Source organism: Amblyomma americanum, chromosome 1 (genome assembly GCF_052857255.1).
Source record: "Amblyomma americanum isolate KBUSLIRL-KWMA chromosome 1, ASM5285725v1, whole genome shotgun sequence".
NCBI lineage: Eukaryota > Metazoa > Arthropoda > Arachnida > Ixodida > Ixodidae > Amblyomma > Amblyomma americanum.
The window spans coordinates 229553814-229572702 of NC_135497.1; the positions used below are offsets into that span (position 1 = coordinate 229553814).

At 44.7% G+C, this 18889-nt stretch overlaps 1 protein-coding gene across 1 annotated transcript in view; it reads left to right on the plus strand.

Moving 5' to 3' along the window:
- The window catches only part of LOC144114751 (nuclear hormone receptor FTZ-F1 beta-like), a 97086-nt gene that overhangs the window by 27137 nt on the left and 51060 nt on the right, over positions 1–18889 (plus strand). The window contains exons 4-5 of the mRNA XM_077648689.1: positions 6332–6515; positions 17927–18141. Of these exons, the coding sequence (XP_077504815.1) occupies positions 6332–6515; positions 17927–18141 (399 nt within the window). The remainder of the gene's footprint in view (positions 1–6331; positions 6516–17926; positions 18142–18889) is intronic.

Sequence of the window (18889 nt, forward strand, 5' to 3'; positions counted from 1 at the left end):
TTTTCACGGCAGTGTCAACAGGTGGCATGTTGACGAGGCTATGCCAGAAAGGTAGCAAAATGGGGAAAGCTTGCACAAAGCTGCTTCGGCGAATGAAGGGAGAGATTACAGTGCAATGTTGAGTGCCTGCTAAATTCATTACAGTGTGCCAGAGTCGGCACTCCTGTCTATCTTACTCGGTGCTCATTACTTTTTGTCCTGAATAAAAATTACATTTTTGTTCAGCAAAAATTTTTTATTTTCCTTATTTTAGGGCTTTTTAAAGCAATGACAGTGCTATAAAGCCAGCATTTTGGTTAAAATTTTTTCTTGTTTTTTCAAGGCTGTAACAAACATTTCAACTTTTTTTTTCTTCTATAACAGCTGGAACATCTGTTACAAGGTGTAATTTTTCCTGCTGCATGACCTAATTGTTGCTAATTGCAGTTTCTTCTGCTATGAAACCTGTTGCAAGAGGCCAGATGTTAGTTTCACCAGTGTGTTCAACACACTAGCATTTCTACTGCAGGATATGTGTCTTAAATGACCCCATCCAGTCAAAAATAATCCAGACCGATCCACTATGGCTTGTCCCATAGTCAACAGTGCTACTTCAGCACATAATTAATCACAGTGGCTGAAGAAGCTTCACCTTCAGGTAACGTTATGCAGTAAATGCTGGAGGTTGTTTTTAAAATTGCCCGCTGGTGGAGGCGATCTGTGTATGCACCAGGACATTAAGGGGGATGAGGGGATCAGAGCAAACTTTTTTATTTTTTGACTTAGAGTGATGAAATTTGGCTTACTGGCTTGAAATAGCATCAGACAGACAGCTACAAAGTTTCACAATGATGTCTTCACTAGTTTTTATTTTATCATTGTTTATATGTTGGTCACGTGTTGTTTGCTCATGGAAAGCCTAAAGTGACAGCAAAATTGGTTATGGGTCCGTAAATGTTTTAATAGTTAAAGAAGTGTGGTCTAATTCAAGATTCTCATAATTTTTCTTTAAATTTCTCTGCTCTTTTTCTAAACTACATAGTATGTACCTTCTTTTTATGTTTAGAATGTATCATGCTCCAATTATTGTGTTCTAAAAAATGGTGAGCCTAAACGGTAAATCTGAGACTTGACGTAAGGCACATTTCAGCAACTACAACAAAACAAACAGGATTAAAATCCGTGCTTCCATTCCCGTGCTATGCTTTCCATGAGCAAGGTGATAAGCTCAAAACAAACTTTTGAGAAAACTGACCTGAAAGTTCTAAACTAGTACACACTGTCTACATGCAGATGATCGCAAATATATTTATTTGGACCGCTCAGAGTTTATTTTTGGGTGAAATATTTCAGTGCAACATAGAGTGTTGTAGATACCAAAAAGTGTACTTTTCAAAAATCGACTTTTTTTTTAGATTTTCGCTATCTGGTCCCCACATCCCCCCTTAATGAAACAATGCTACTTCCATGATGAACAGAATAACATAAGTGCAAATTTATGCACTCAAAAATACTTGAAGCTCCTTTAACAAAGGAAAATATCAGCATCATGATTGTCTACTTATACATACACCCATGCCACCTCAGATGATCCACTTAACATTCAGAACTACATGGTATAAACCGAAACTGGCAAAACTTTGTAGTAAAGTGCAGCCCAGCAACTCAGGCGTTTAGTTCAACTCAGCATGACATCTGTTGCACGCCAGCCAAAGAAAACTTTTGAGGAAAGCAAAAGCAGCACAGCTTGCAGAATCTGCCACTATTTTCTGTAATTTGGGGCCCTAGCTAATTATTTGTTAACTTAGGAGTTGTCGTGAATTGGTAGAGCGTCCCCAAATTTCCGAAAGGGAACGCTATCGCGTGCTGGTTCGAACAAGAGAACAAAGAGATCAAACAAAACAAAACGAAGCCGTATTTATAATACGCCAGCACACGCCAGCAAGAAAAACACACTCAACAAGCGTACAACACTACAGAATAAAAGGAAAGAGTTAACCAGGTACTGAGCGTCCCAGGTGAAGCAGGGATGCCTTGCAGGCAGGGTGAACGCGGGTCGATGTAGTGCGACGCGTCGCTGGCGATGCGTCGAAGGAAGCGGCGGAAAGGAGCCAGGTGGTAGTAGGAGCGGAGAGGAACACAGGGAGACGCTGCTGGTCTCCTGTCAACGGCCCGAAGAACTTGGCAGCCGCAGGAAAAACTCAGCCAGGTCTCGTCTTAGAGCCTTAAAGCAGGCTATCCAAGAGTGCCTTTTGGCAACACGGACCCTCACTCCATCGGCTGCCACCTCCGCACTTGCAAAGAATGCAGGAGGCTTACGTCAGGGATCCAAGGGAGGCCCACGGCAGCACGGACCCAACGTCCGACGGCTGCCGCCTCCACGCTTGAATGGCCCGATCTCCGCTGCGCTGCCCTCCTTGACACCTCGGGTTTTCTGACACGTCAGCTCTCCACTCCTCGTGCTCGCCACGCTCTTTGTTGCCGTCGCCTTGTGCACACCCTTCGCACGCGCCAACGCACAATGCTGGGCTGGTATGCGCAGCGATCCGCTGTCCGATGCACCACTGTCGACGCACCACGTTCACAAATCCTCCGAGGATCTTTTGTGCACCTCACAGGGGTATCTTGAGGAGCATTAAGCAGCTACTCTGCCAGTGTAACTACCAGATAAGTGACATGGAAACAAAAATTATGTTTCTAGACTTCAAGCTTCGTTCATTTCTCGCATGAAAGTGTCATGGAAGAGTGCTTTTCTAAGTGTAGTCAAAACGGAAGAAATCTTTTACTCTCTGCTTATGTTTGTCATATCTCACAACAGTGCCTCCTGTGACAACGCATCATGCCACTGTAATTTTTTGTTACTACAGTAAAACTTCATTAAGGCGTACCTCGCAAAACTGCGATAAAACTATACGCGAAGCAGCACTACTTAACCGAAAATAGCTTAAATATTTCTACTTGCTTAATAAAGGGTGAGACCTCATGTATTTCACGAAGGAACGCACACACGGAAGCTTTTATTCACTTTGGACTACAGAAATCTTATTTTTATTTGCCACTGGAGCGGCCTTGCAGCTCCTAGTTTAAGGCTGCTCAGAATAACAATGTGTAGAGTGTGGAATGAGGCTCTCTCGTGTTCCACACTCCATACACTGTTGTTAATGGGATGTTCTTCTCACGTACCACCACACGTTTTGTCTTCTCACTCTCGATATTCTGTGTAATGTTACGGTTCTCCTTAACGATCAACACTTTGAGCTTCGCCTGGATGATGTGCTGGGGAGTGATATCACCCTGGAAGCACTGCATGCGGGAAGCATGCAATCCTTGGAGACACCAGCATCATGACAACGCAATGGAACGGTGCCGAATAACAGCCTTGGAGTGATGCCAGTCAGCCAAGAACACAACAATGATGGCTGTGGCAAGTGGAGGAAAACTAAACTTTGCTGTGTCTAGCCTGAACGGCAGAGACGCTGAGTCATGCGACAGTAAGCGACAGCTGTGGCGATGGGAACATCAACACAGCTCGGACCAGAACTGCTTGAATATTGGTGCCTGTGAACGTGTAGGGGGGACAGTGGGGAGTATGCTGGTGCCCCTGGCCAATTGGGACAGAAGAGGAGAGTATGTTCTGCAGGGTCGCTAGGGGGTCTCTCCACTCGTGTCAGCAAGTGCCATGGAGCTTGTCGTGTGATGCACCGTATCTCTCGACGTATCGTTGTTATCTGTGCATTAGGAGCACAAGTGAAGGGTCCTTGTGATGCACGGCATAGTTCATGGATGCTTACAAAAAACCCCTTCAGCCTCGTCTGTGATGGTAGCTACATGCTACGGCTCGTTCCTGATAAGGCGCTACGCTGTAAGCAGACACCAAAGCATGCGGTTTAGTGGAAGCTGAGTTGGGGATTTCATTCGACTATGTCTTAAGCAGAACTACAGCTTAAGTGGGTATGCCTTAATGAAGTTTTACTGCATTTCCTTTTTTCTTGCTTCACAACATGACATACTGCAGTGGGAACCAATAAACACATCATGTTCTGCAAAGCGGTGGAGCTGCCCACAACGCTTAATACTGCATCCATTCATTTCCTGGCTGACCCCAGAACATGGGGATGTGCACGTGGTGGCCACTAGATGGCAGCAAATTTTCATAAGAGGAGAGTGAGAAGTCGGGTTATTTTTTAAGAGAACAGGATCGGCAAGAAAATTAGGGAAAAAGAACGATTTTTAGTTTTTTCGGGATTTAAAATTTCTGCTTTTTCGTGAACAAGGTGGAATGTCTCACTTGAATGTGAGTGACTCTTTGAACTCGAAAAATTATCATTTTCTAAACCAGGGCTGTGACCAATCACGCCCAGTTTTGTACCTCTGTCTAATGGTTAGCTCTCCTGTGTTGAAAAAATAGCAAGACAAGTACAAAGATATTTGCAGGTATTGAAGGATTGTTAGTGTTCATCCGGCAAGAACAAAAAGCTGCCTAGCATTCTATGTTTAGCTAAATTTTGCTCTAGATGTTGCCTGAATTACCTGAAGCACATTGTTTACTCTTGCATTGCTTCAGTAAGATTTCGTGAGCAACATCATTTTCTTTTTGGCAGTGAGGCTGGAGATTGAGAGCTAATGGAATGGGTAAGAAGTGGTTTCATAAGTGTCAGTTCTGCTAGAATCTGCCTACATTGAACCATTATGCTGTTAACTCTTGGCAACACAGTGCGATATCCTGCGCATTATCAACCACAAGTTCTTATTCTTCAAAAATCTTGCTGTCGGCAACACCTTGCTGTTGGCAACACATGGCAACAAGCTTAAGGTGACAGTTCATGACCATGGCTGTGCACTAGTTGAGAAAGAATTGGCTTCATGGAAAGATACAAAATGCCAATGAGTTAAAGGTGCACTAAATGGAATATGAACTCATCTTTTTACCATGGGAACTCGATCTACACGTTCCGAGCATTGTTAGAAACTTCGAATTATTGTCCTGTGTGGCTGATTTCCCTAATTTAAATCGGACCAAGCGTCCCAGCTCCTGCCTTTTTCTTTTAACTCCACGCTGAAGGTAAGAGGAGTCAACCAATGCATAGAGTGCCTTTCAGCCAGTCTCGTGGCGGCTTCGCTTTCGCTTTTATTTTGTGTTTTAGGTTTCCATGAATGAATAGTTTCAGTTGCAGACAACATAGCCGCAAATTAGGCCCACGGAAATAAAAATATGTGTGGACTCCTTGATTTATGTATCACTCCGCAGATAGCAGAGCGGCAAGCCGCCATGGGATGGGCTGAAAGGCACTCCACACGTTGGTTGACTCCTCCTACCTTCATCGTTTAACTAAAAAAAACAAAAGGTGGGAGCCGGGACATTTATAACCTGATTTAAATTCGTGAAATTGGCTGCACAGGACAATAATTCGAATTTTCTAAGAATGGTCGGAATGTGTAGATAGAGTTCCTGAAGTAAAAAGGCGAGTTCAGATTCCTCTTTAGTGAACCTTTAAAGTATTTTGTTTTGGAGCGTGCTGCGAACGTTGTGCTTCTTGGTCTTCAGGCACTGAAAATACCCAGGATGGGTGCTGTGCTTAGTTTTAATGAGGTCAGTATTTCCCAAGCCAATATTTTCAAGTTGTTTGTTTCTTCAGGATGTTACGTATTGCAATAGTTAGGTGTAGGGTAGCTACCTCTATGCCAACGTGCTGAGTCGAGGCACCCTACGTAGTTGCATGAAGCTGACCAGCAACGGGTGTATGTGAAGAGAGGGCCGCACATCTGGTCACAAAAAAGGCCTGAAAACCTCGCACGTCTGGAGCAGGGTCGGCAGAGCACAGCAGTGACGCAAGGCGAAGAGTTGGTTTCCTGGGGCACCAGCGGCGGACAGACAAGAGAGGGAACATGCGGGAAGAAGCAAGTGCCTCTGTGCGCGCTCTCCCCTAGCTCGGCTGCAGTGCCTCCACCTTCCTCACTCTCCTCCACTCGACTCATAGTGGTGTTGCTTGAGCCGCGGCGGAGGTAGTGGCGGCCACTGCCATAATCATACTATCAGCGCGATCATGAAATATTTCTCTGTGTTTATGGCTTCGAGTAATGGTACCTTTTGCAAACATTTTCATGGTTAATTCACCAACATTTGTTTCTTATTTTTATTTTCATTCTAAATTGTCTTTTGAGTCTTCTCGTGAAAACTGCATGTAACGAAAACCTGGATGTAACAAAAAATCCCGGTCTTTTTCAGTTTCGTTATATTTTTAACTGTAATATATTGATAAGCCGGTTCAGAGATAGAGCTTGACCTTGTGAATGAAGAAGTTCGATGCACTCTTATACTTACCTTGCTTGCATTCTTTTTATTATTTTTTAGGGCAATGGCACAAGTGACAAGTGCATATCTCGTGTCAACCTGCCAGATAAGAGTTCTTCCAACCATGTGATCACATATGTGGCACCTGTATCTCCTGCGCCGTCCACGCCCTATGGCAGTGCCACACCCACAGTTGTCCCTGCCTTCCCTGAGCGGCAGCAGCATTCTCACAACAGCTCCTTTGGTGAGTGATCGACCTGCATTTGTTTTTCTGCTTTTTTCTTCTCTGTTCTTTAGCTTGTGCTGGGCACCTTTTCTAGCAGATTTTCTTTGCAAAAGCTTATTCTCTTCGTGATTTTCATTGCCATTTCAGATACATGCACTTTAATATTGGTCTCTACGTGTCTTTAAGAATATAAGTTTATAAAGTTGTGCTTTTTTTTTTCTCTCCTTTTTTTTTTTTTTTGCTGTGTGATCCATTTGGAGAGAATTTCGTTTTGCTCTCCTTCTATGGTTTACAGCATGCAATCTTTACTGGCAGAATGAAAAAATACTGTACTATGTCATGTGGTTCATTCTGCCAAGCAGCTGTGTTCAAAAGGCCAATTTATGTACGCCATTCACAACTGACTGCCAGGGTTCAGTAATAATTACAGTCACCGACCGATTTTTCGGACTCGAAGGGACCCGGAAAATGGTCCAAATAATCGAACAGTACGAAAAAGCCGTCAAGTACAAAAACGCCACCTTATTGAGATGAAATCGGCTTTAAAATGTCTGATTTTACCTCACGACAAATTTCTCTTGCTGGCGACGATTTGCGCCTGTATTTGAGCCAACGTTGTGCTTTCACTGTACACGCTAGACAGCAAGGCCACCGCATTTAGTTGGAATACTTCCCACGCTTCTTTGACGAACCCGGCGGGGCCATGTTGTCCACAACCCGAGTATGCACCACACTGCTCGTCAAACACACGCAAAGATAAGGCACTTTTCGTTCAAAGAGGCGGAACCGCCGGATGCAATTACAGAATGGCAAACGGATGTAACTTCGTGAAGACTGAGCGCCACTCGGTCGATGCGGTCAGAGGAAACCAAGTGACAGAACGACGAATGGCAAACGTATGAGACCCGCCGCGGTGGCTCAGTGGTTAGGGCGCTCGGCTACTGATCTGGAATACCCAGGTTGGATCCCGACCGCGGTGGCCGCGTTTCGATGGAGGCGAAACGCCAAGGCGCCCATGTGCTGTGCGATGTTAAAGATTCTCATGTGGTCGAAATTATTCCGGAGCCCTCTATTACGGCACCTCTTTCTTCCTTCCTTCTTTCAGTCCCTCCTTTATTCCTTCCGACCGAGATGCGAGATAGCTCCTGCACAATTTCCTTCGCCCAACAACCAATTTTCAACGTATGGGACAAGCAATAACTGCCCACGACAATGTCGGCGACAAAAACAAGTTGACGGCGATGACAATCCGGCTGCCACCTCGGAAGTGTCCGAGATCGCACGGACCTCTACTGGCAACAATAAGGTACCGAAAGTATGTCAAGCCAATCCAACTGCAGCGTAAATCCACCTCAATCCAAGATGGCACCTTTTGCACCGGCGAAAAGCCGATAAGATGTCCGATTTTGGCCCGCAGGCGACTGAAATTAGTCAGAAAAATCGAACTTCCGGACTTTTATCTGTCGCGAATGTGTATGTGCTTCTATGGGGTGACTGCCGGCGCCTCATCGAGATCCGAAATATCCTACAAGACCGAATTGTTGGAGTCCGAAGTACCCGTCGGCTACTGTATTTTCGGCTGCTTTACACAAGTTTGTGGCCGCATCTTTTTTGATGGAGGCGCTTGTGGTCGAAGTTTATTCAGAACCCTTGACTAATATGAACAAAAATCAGTTAAGCTTTCATTTCAACTTTTTTTTCTTTCTTTACACTGTTTGGGCAAACATGAAGCTTAAGCAACTTTTAGTTGAAACCCATTGCTGCGAAAATAGTTTTTTGCAGATCCACTCATGGTTCTGGTTAGCTGTGGAACAGTTCTAGTACATTTCAACCTTAATAAATCAATGCCTCTCCGACTGTGATAAATAGTTGAAATTACTTTTATTTTGAATAGGGGATATTCAAAATTCTCCAAGTGTGCTTTCTCACATAACTACCTATATTGCCAAAGACAAGATGGCCGACTTCTCTATAAAAAAACTGCATGGGCTACAGGACAGACGCTATGAGTATGGATAGAATGTAAGAAACATGTTTTGGAAGAATCAAAGAGCGAGCCCTTCTTGCTTTGTTTCAGCTGGAAACGCATGGTCAGCCAACTTGTCTTGGACAACATTGTTGCCTGGGAAAGCGCACTTAAGGAGTTTCTAATATCACCTATTGCAGGGGAAAAAAATGAGTCAAAGGGAGTGCAAAGCTTTGTTGATCAATACTGTTGCCTTTATTTAAACTTAACAACATTATTGAAACCTGTAATTAATGCACAACTTTCAAATTTTCATGTTTGCAGCACATAAGGTTATTTTTTTCCAGTAGGTCAGTTAGTAGGCATTTCACGCTCTCTACCACTGCACTCACTAAAGCTTCAAGGGAGCTCGGGTGGGGTGGTCATCATAGCTGTTGTCTCCAGTCACCAGGCTCTCATTCGTGCTGGTTTGAAGTCCTTCACATCTGCTTTGTTGTTCAGGTCAGCAAAGCTCACCCCAGGCCTGCTACCATCTACACTCAATGCAGGTGGCACTTATACAAGAGTTTTATAAAAGCCTCTGGTGAACACAGTGTTCCCTGGGAAACTGCGTATGCAAATATGGTGACTTCTTGTTCTTCATGATGAGGCACATGTTTAGTTGCTGGTGAAGACTTTGTAGCTTGGCATTTTTCATAACTGTATTGAACCACTATTGGCGGTTTTCACAAAATTGACACCACTCTGCTGCAGCACCGTGAACTTGCCCTAAGATGGATCAGCATGCATGGAACCACGTTGTTTGCACCATTGCTTAAGCTGCTCGCTGGCACAGTCAGAAATTGTTGTCAGAGTTTTGTTGTAAAAATATATCTTAGAAAAGCTGTGAAATGGGTGTTCCCAACGTAACAATATAGAAGAGCCACTAAGTGTTGTTGCTTGAGTTTTCTGGTGCCAGTAATACACCGTGAAAATGGAAATAGCAACTTTCCGCACTGTAGTGGAATGCTCGGAGCAGCAACTTTCCGCACTGTAGTGGAATGCTCGGAGCACCATGGCAGTGCAGTTGACATCAAGCACTGAACCTATAAAAAAACTATACCCTCGGACTGTAAGTGCCTTATGCAAAGAAAAGGACTTAATTATCAAACATCACTGAGCACACGACTAATGGGCACATTTCAAGCACAGAGAGATTTGTGCATGACAGTACCTTTAATGGTGGCCTTAGTACAGCATGCCTGCGGGGTGACGTGCTTCATTATCCACAGAGTGCGAAGGGTGATATAACAATTTCATTCTGAATCCATTTCACTCAGTTCATTCAGGTTTTTTTTTTTTTTTTCACTTCAATTTTGACTCATACCCTCACTAGCTGTCACTGGAATCAGTCTACCACATGAGTTTACCACACAAGTGGTTGTAAAGAGCAAATAGTATTGGGCGAGAAAAAAATTGTACAGGAAAAGCTCATTAATTCGAACTTACGGTTAACTCAAAGTGACGCCCAGGTCCCGGTACAGCCCTGTGTATTTCAATGGGAGAACATTCCCGATAATTCGAACACATTGGTATCCACAACGGTTAATTCGAGCTCTGAGCCCCTGGCTTGCACCGCTCCTCACAGGCGGAAGTCTGCCCATTGTGAATGCTAACTCACTGCAAATTTACGAGAGGCGCAAAACAACGAAAAGAGAAAAGATGGGCCTGCGATCACGGGGTGTGCACAGCGCAGTTTAGTTTTGATGTTTGTGATTGGTCGCCACAGTTTTGCTTTTGTTGGTGCAATGCCTCCTATATTCTGTCAGCGCTCAGCACAAGAATTTAAAAAAATACACAGAGCACCACCAAAACAGTGTTCTCCATCGCTCATCGCACGCTTAGTCGCCTGCACAGTCTGCATCCAAAGCCATGCTTGTACAGTAAAAGCTCATTAATTTGACCTCCATTAATTCAGAAATCTACATAATTCTAATCGCTGGTGTGGTCCCAACCAACGCTCATGTAAGTCTATGGCGTCGGACACTCGCTGATTCAGATGCTACAGGCCTCACACCGATTAATTTGAGCGGAGGTCGCATCCAGGTATGACCGGCACGGCAAGCGATCATCAAAATAGCCCTTCTCAAACCTGAATTGCATGCTGCAGTGTTCCGCGCACTTTCGGTGAGCACGCTGTGGCATGTGTGATGCAAAAAGGACAGCCCCGTTTCCGAAACTTGTCTGACCGCGAAATTTCAGTATGGTACCATAGTTTCGGTTTCACATTTATGAGCTTCACGCCGGCTCGTGGTGGCTATTGGCTGTGCATCAGCCAGCCAACAGAGCACAGCTGTGTGCCGTTTCGGATGCTGATTGATGCTACTGCGTGTTTCCCTCGCTCCATCCGTCTGATTCTTCCTGTTCAGTGAGGGCTCAAAAACTGCGCCTTGCACACAACATGGCCGCTTGTGAGGGGGCTCATTGCACCATGAAGGATGCCACAGGGCCCTTATCATTTTGGAGCCTTTCTGCTTTGACTCTCCTGGCAGTGTGCTCGCAATAAAGAATTGATGGAAATGTGAAAGGTGGTCACTGTCGCACTATCCTATTTCGAAAGCAGACGACCATTGTGCAGTCTTTCACCAAAAAAATTTACTGCAGTGAAAGCAGCTCTTGTTAGTTCGAACTTCAAATAATTCAAACATTTTTTCCGGTCCCTTGAAGTTTGAATTAATGAGCTTTTACTATATTTTAGCGGCCTTACATTCATTACGCGCCACACGCTGCGTGCCAACAAAAAGCACGAGGCACAGTTAATTTCTTTATGGAAACTCTGTTTCCACTTGTGCACACAATTAGAAATTTATTTTCATATTTAAAGCTCACGCAAGTTGTTAATAAAATTGTAAAGAAGGGCGGAAGAACTCAATATTATCAGTTAAAACTCTAAGGACAGTGAGCAGCAAGCTTTCCTGGCTTGTTTTCTGCATAAGCAGTGTGACAGTTGCTAGGCTAAAATTGCCTTTAATGCTTAACTCTTTCGCCACCGTGCCATAGGCCATCAGTCATATATGACCAACGTTTTAAACCTGCCGAAAAATTCAAGTCTGCGCTCCTGGACAAGTTGCGCCATCTGCCGTATATACAGTCGATCCTGGATATATTGAATAATTGCCTATATCGAACAGTTGAAAAATTCCTTTGGGAATCCCATGCGAAAGTATACCGCCATTGTTCGCGTATATAGAACTCCCATGCACCGGCATATCGATGTATCGAACTCCGTGATGAGCTGTGCCCCGGCAAGTGCGCTTCTCCCACCATACCCCACCCTTGCAAGTGTGCTTCTCTCATCGCATCCCACCCCCGCAAGTTCGCTTCTCCTCACGAAGCTCTCACAATGTTCCCGCGATCTCGCGCGCGCCGCCCCGCACTCTGAGAAAGGGGCGTGTGGGTAAAAGGCACATGACGAGGAGCACTTGGAGTATGATTGGGTGTGAAAGGGAAGCGGGAGGGAGAAACCGCGCTGACCGCAGGCACCCGTTTCCTGTGTTTTGGTTGGTTGACATCGCTGGCGCAGCGAGACGAACAAGGTCAGTGCAGCTTGGGCTTGTGGTAGTGCGGAGACACGGAGCAGTGCATCTTTCGATTTGCTTTGTTCTTTTTGTTCACGAGGCCAACGCGAAGGCTTGAGACTCGTGGGGTGCAGTGCGTTTTTCTTTCCGCTTTTGGCACGTGTTCCGGAGCCATGGCTGTGAAAAAACGCAAGAATTTGGATTTTTAAACAAAGGCGGACATCATTCAACGGGTGGAGGCTGGCAAGAAAAATTCGTCGGTCACCGCGGCGTTCGGAATGCCAAACTGGAGAATTCTGGCCGCAAAGTTTGTCTTCTTCTTGACAATTCTTCGGCCTATCATGTCGTCTGCCCATTAAAGCAGATCACCCTCAAGTTTCTGCCGCCAAACACAACGGCAAAACTTCAGCCTCTCGACCAAGGCATTGTGAAAGCGTTTAAGGTTGGGTACAGACGACGATTGGTGCAGAGGCTCCTAATCAACTTTCGAATAGGAATCGAACTCAAGGTGGACCTCCTCGGAGCCATTCAAATGCTGGCTGGTGCTTGGAACGACGTGAAGAAAAGCACAATTGTGAACTGTTTCCGCAAAGCAGGCTTTGTGGTAGCTGCAGACGACGGATGTCTTGACAGTGAAGACGATGACGCTGGATGCCTGGACAGTGAATTTCGCGAGCTCTCGGCATTCCCAGGCGCCATCCCAGGCGCCGTTACTACACGCGGTTTCGTCAGCGCTGACGACGGCATACAAGCTGTAGCGGACCGCGCTGATGCGGAGATTGTGGCTGACATCATGGGTGGTGAGGACGCAGACTCGAACAGTGGCTAAGGTTCCGACGAAGAGGACCAACCACCATGCACTGCAGCTGAACTTGCATCAGCTTTCAGCGTCATTCGCCGCTGTTGTGGCACAATGGAAGGAGCTGGCCTTTCTCATTTGGACACTGTCAACAAGCTTGAGGACAGCTTAATGAACTTGATGGTGCAAAAGAAAAAGCAAGCAAAGGTCACATATTTTTTTTCTTCCGAAATAAAGTGCTCTGGTCATTGTGCTGTGTGTTTTTTCATTGTGTTTTTTTACGCGCCTTTGAGGCACAGATCGGTAAGTTCCTGTTAGTCATGACATCGGGAAACTGCCTTGAGATGTGTGGAGTTGTTAGGGAAGCTTTTGACATGCATATTTTATATTTCGAATTAATGATATATCGAACTATTTCGCAACCCCCTTCGAGTTCGATATATCTGGGATCAACTGTACTTGTGTTATGAACCAACTTTTGTTCCAAAAAGTTGACATCTGTCTGGGGGGAGGGTTCATTAAGCGGGAGAAAGTTTCAGCAGTTTTTTTTTGGGGGGGGGGGGGGGGGGGGGGAGCTGAAATTTCATATCATGCGTCTGAAATTTCATATGCGTCCGCCCACCTGTCCGTCCGTCCGTTCATCCATCCATCCGTTCGTCTATCAACAAAAGCACGTGGTCAGACGCATTAGCCGGTGTTTAGCATCGTTCACTTTGAATGGAGTTTGCTGTATCACAGTGTGGTCTGACGATTTTGGGATAGTGGGCAGCGCCGGAAAATCTCGGCGAGATAAAGCTGACAGGCTGAACACCGGCCCTCACGGTCAGGTGTGCGTTGTTTACGCCAGGTTGAAAAAAACACGCAGGACGGTGAGGGGTTAGGCATTTTCACTCCCGATCTCGAGCTTGCCAAATTGCTTGGGGGTCTGAAGGCGCTGCTTCCTCGATAGCATTCCAGTGTATATTATGTTTTATAGGGTTCTGGTTTAAACTGCTACTCTCCTCTCCGATGCTCCAACATTCGCCGGCTTTCTAAGCATATAGTAGTAGCCCCCCCCCCCCCCCGTTAAGATAAACTAGTGTGCTGTGATGTTATCGGCGCACAGCATTTTTGCATTCTGCCAAGCTCTGCACTGCAGATGGCGCAAAAACTGAGGAACGCGGTATTAAAAGCCAACGGTTTTACAAAATAAGTAAATTCTCACAGACAAAAGGGGGGGGGGGGAGGTGGGTTTATTGCACAAGTATATATGGTAGTTTGCACCAACACCAACTCCTTGGTTTCAGTTTTTTTTTTTTTTTTTTCTAACTTGAGGAGGTGACATGAAAAATGAAAATGATTGGACGTAGTCCACTGGTCGGCGATCATGGCATCCGTTTCGCCACGCACTCCTCAAAGGTGAAAGGCTACACCGAGCACTTTATTTGGTTCTGATGCAGTCTTTTTTTTTTAGAGCAGCAGTGGTGGGTTAGACAACAATGTGGAATGATTGGATTTCAGTTTAAATAGTGAGACTATCTCGAAGGCCCAGGACATCAGCGCGTGCTCACGCGTGTTTAGTTTTACCGTTCACGTTGTATTTTATATAGTGCACTTGATATATAAATGATGAGTGATTCTATTTGGGGCTTTAGACTAAAGTCTTTGCAACATACTGCCAAGATATTTTATCAAATGCGCCAGCAGAGTTTTAATCATGTTGATGTCAAGGAAGGCCACGCCGCCTTTTCACCCAATTAGCCCATTTGCTACCAACTGGGAAAAAAAAAAAAATGGAGAAAAGGAGGAGCTGCAAGCTCTGCTGTAAAAAACAAGAACAGAACCCAGAACAACTGTAATGTGCAGCACATTCCACATCTACCTCCACTTCATGTCCTTACGCATCTGCTTTCTCTAGTGGCTCAGCAGTCATATTCCCCAACTTGAGAGGCCACAGAAAATGTGGTGTATTATGTATGCAGCCGAAAATGACAAGATTGGTTGCTAACATGTGCAACGATTTGTATGGTATTTAAATTTGAATCAGTTTCTAGCTCAGTCCAGCAGCTTATTCTTGGTTTGCTTGTATTGTTTTTTTTGTGTGTGTGTGTTGCCAGCATATCTAACTAATAATTTTTCGAAAAGTTTTGCATACACAACTCTGGCGTTTTTTTCGCTTGGCAGCATAACCAATAAGCTACAGTTTGATGCCTCACAATGTGCAATGCATTTGGCACTTCTTGAACTAATAGTTTTTAATTTAAAACACTCAAAAATCTTTCATTTTTTTCATGGTAAGGAAAGAGTTAATGCAAAAAATGGGTCTGTTAGCTTTGTTATTGACCAGTTTTATAAGAATCTTCATTCCGGATTCCATAGATTTGGAATTCTATCCAAAGCACGTTGCCCATCTAATACTCCACTTTCACACGGGATGGTTGGAAATACCAAACAACTATTTCTTCCTTATTTCTCGTTTATTCCTTTATTTGTGAAATTTTAAGACAAGTGCGCTTCTACCTAGGCTGACCTCAGAAGCAGTCCTCCGTAGCATCACCATTTTTAGATCTATTGAGGTGCCCCCTCTGGGTCATGAAAATCACCATGTTCTGGAAAAACATACACCATGTGCTGCAGCGCGTGCTGCAGAGAACACAGGAAGACAGAAAGTAGGCCTGCAGATCTGAAACAGACATGATAACTCAGGGTGCCAACTTGTCGACTTTTCTGACCGGCAAGGTTAATGGTGGCATAGAGCCAGTGGTGTGTTCGCTCTAGTCAGGAGCCTTAAGAAAAGAGAGAGAGTAAAAATTGTTACAGTCTCACTAGATTTAGCTTATGGCATCGCTGATGTGGCAACCAAAGTTATTGAAGTGGCTGGGTAGAATTGCACTAGCTTATCAAATTGCGCAGTATAATTTCAAGACTGCAGAAAGTTTGTGGAGTATTAGAGGCTTTAAATAAACAGTTTGTGGAGGTTTTAATCTGCCTTCATTTTTTTTCACAGCACACAAAGTGTTTTAGTTGGCACATAACAAAGTATAGGCTTGGAGAAGTTGGTGAACCACTTTAACTACCAGTGAAAATTGAAGTTGCATACAGAAATTCACCTTTGTGCTGAATTTCAGTACTATTTAGCCTATTTAGCAATGCTCTTCAATGGAAAATCATAATCGGATGCATGGCTGAAAGAATGCGAAAGTGTGGCCACTGAAGTTACCACTAATGCTTTTTAGGTGGTTCATCCAGAACAAGGAAAAGGAGTGTGAAGAAAGCTTGTAAAAAAAACTCTACGAATTAGTGAAACAGTACATTGGTCAGTTATTAACAGATATATTTCTTAACAATTAGCTTCCATTCGGAGCCAGTTCTTGTCAAGCGCGAGAATAAGATAATAAGCTTTATTTTCTGCTTTTTTTGTCGAAACTTTTAGCTGCTTGTTCTGATATTCCCCAATACCATGCCTGCCACAGTAGAACCTCGTTAATTCAGACTACAGCGGACCTGTAAAATGTGCAAATTATTCTAAGGTCCGAATTAATGAATGGCTCCCCTTAAACTATCGGAAATCATTCGCATCGCAGTAAATTTAATTGGCAAGAACCGGCGCGGCCGTCGACTGTTTTTGAGATGAAAACTGCACGGTAGCGATTTTTCTGAATAGCATCAGATGCATACTGCTTGCTGTCTCGAAATTGGTAACACAGGACTGCTTCATAATTGTAAAATAATCCTTGGCCTCCTTCACGGTGTGATACGGTAGCAGTGGAGCCTATTCACGAGCGGCGTTCTCGCATGGAGAGAGGCGCCACCACACAAACTGCCAACATTGCACGACGAGCGCACTGTTTCACCTTAATAAAATAACGGAAGAATCACGTGGACAGAACCAAGAGAAATGTGCCAGCTCTAGTACAGTGAGAAAATGAAAAGATCAGTGATGTACTAATCAGCTTCCAAAACTGCTCAAAACTGTACTCAGCTGGCTGGCCGATGTGCGACCAGGCCGCTATCACCGAGGTCTGGTGTGAAACTCAAAAAAAGGGAACCGAAACTATCGGCTGCACGATTTTTCGGTGCTGGGGCGCTCCTCACATTGCCATGTCTGCCGTTGCCTGGGGTAAGAGATGCGAAGGGAACTCTGACGTGACATCTAACATGGCGCGGAATTTCAGCACGATCGCTCGCTATGTCGTTTATACGTGCAATGGCACGGCCTCCGGTTGGGAGCGAGTCCAAATTAACGAGCATCTGACGCCATAGACTTACATGAGCGTTTGCCGGGACCACGTCGGCAGTCTAAATTATCTCGATTTCCCAGTTAATGGAGGTCAAATTAACAAGGTTTAAGTCTAATAGCAGTAGTATTGCTGAAAAATGATGCACACATTGGTATTGATATTTTGTCATCTATGTGATGCACAAAGTAAAGAAACTGTTGCACTTGCTGCATATGAAGTCGTTTTATTTCACAGTTTAAACTGCATATACATGTTTGTATTATCCACCTTGTAGTGCAGTGACTGTTAGTACGCTTTTTCCTGTTTTACATGTATAGTAGAAACAACAGTGTTTTCATTTATGATTTATTAGACATTGAATTTTCTGCAAGCATGCTGTGCATGCTACCGACTCAAATTTAGCACTGTGTGTAGCAGAGTAATGACCTGGTACAAAATATTGCCTTAATATCATACTTTATTTAGATGTCTATTGTTCTCTTTGTTTCCATACTTTTTTTTTATGACATGATTACAATAATGACTATCAGCAAGGAGTCGGACAAGTGCAGAAAAGCAGCAAGTTGTTGGGGGTATGGCCATGGAACATTGGTGGCTGATGTGCTCACACCTTTTCTTAATTTTGTAAAATGACAAGAAAAGAAGGTTCTCATCTAAAGTTTTTGCATACATTATGGTGTTCAGAGGTCAAAAGTGAAGTTAGGGCCGGCTTTCAAATTTCAACATATAAAATCTTATTCGAACAAACCATGAATTGCACTTCTCATGTCGATTAATTATCTGTTTTTGCATTGTGCATGCTCTTTGGCAAGTCATTGGTGTGTTTTCCTAGCCCGGTTCCCTGCGTTACCAAAAGGTCCATTTTTTGCATGGCATCACTGACACAGGGGAAGGACGGTTGGGTGGGAGCGGTGCATTCCAACCACCACCGTTCGGCGAGAGCCCACGCCCCACAAGCTCATCGAGCTCACGGTCATCATACTCACCCAGCCAGAGTCCACTTCTTGGGGGTAGCCGGGGGGGACCTCTAGGGCTGCCCCCACGCCATGGGGCTGCCTCCTCTGATGGCTCCCTTTACTCACCCACCAGCAGCCCTCTGCAGGTTAGTTTTTTCTGTCATGTTTTTCACCTCCTTGTTTGTCACCAGTATATTAAAAATGTTTGCAGCGCTCTGACAGTACAGTAAAATCTCGTTATTTCAACCCCCATTAATTCTGAAACCTGAATAACCCAGACTGTCGGCATGGTCCTGGCCGATGCCCATTCAAATCTATAGCGTTGGAGGCTTGTTTATTCGGACACAAACATTGGTTAATTCAGACAAGCTCCCAAGGGAGGCCCGTGTCGAAGTGAGTGGCAAGCAAGTGATTGTCCAAGTAGCCCTCCTCAAGCCTAAATTGCATGGTGAATTCTTGCCCATGCACCTCTTCCTTGCACGCAGTGGTCATCGTGACGACTGCTTTCCAGACTGAAGACCAGCTGCATTGTGTCATTGTTCCGCTTTTCTGAGCTTTGCGCCTATCCGTGGTGATGGTGGCTATTGGCTGCACATTGTCCATCTAGCCAGGCATCATTTCGGACGCTGATTGGCACTTTGCGAGTATATTCTTTGTCATTTTAAAAGGCGTCTCACTGTTCCCACTCTGGTATGTTTTCCATGCTTTGGTTCACGTGGTTCTTCCAATCTTCCTCTGTGCTGAAATTGTGCGCTCACCAAGCACTCTCCGCTGATTGTGTGGTGAAGCCTCCTCACATGTGATGACACTGCTTGTCAGGTGACCCACTGCGACCACGTTGCACTGTGAAAGAGGCCGTGGAGGCTTTTACTATTTTGCAGCATCCTAGCTTTG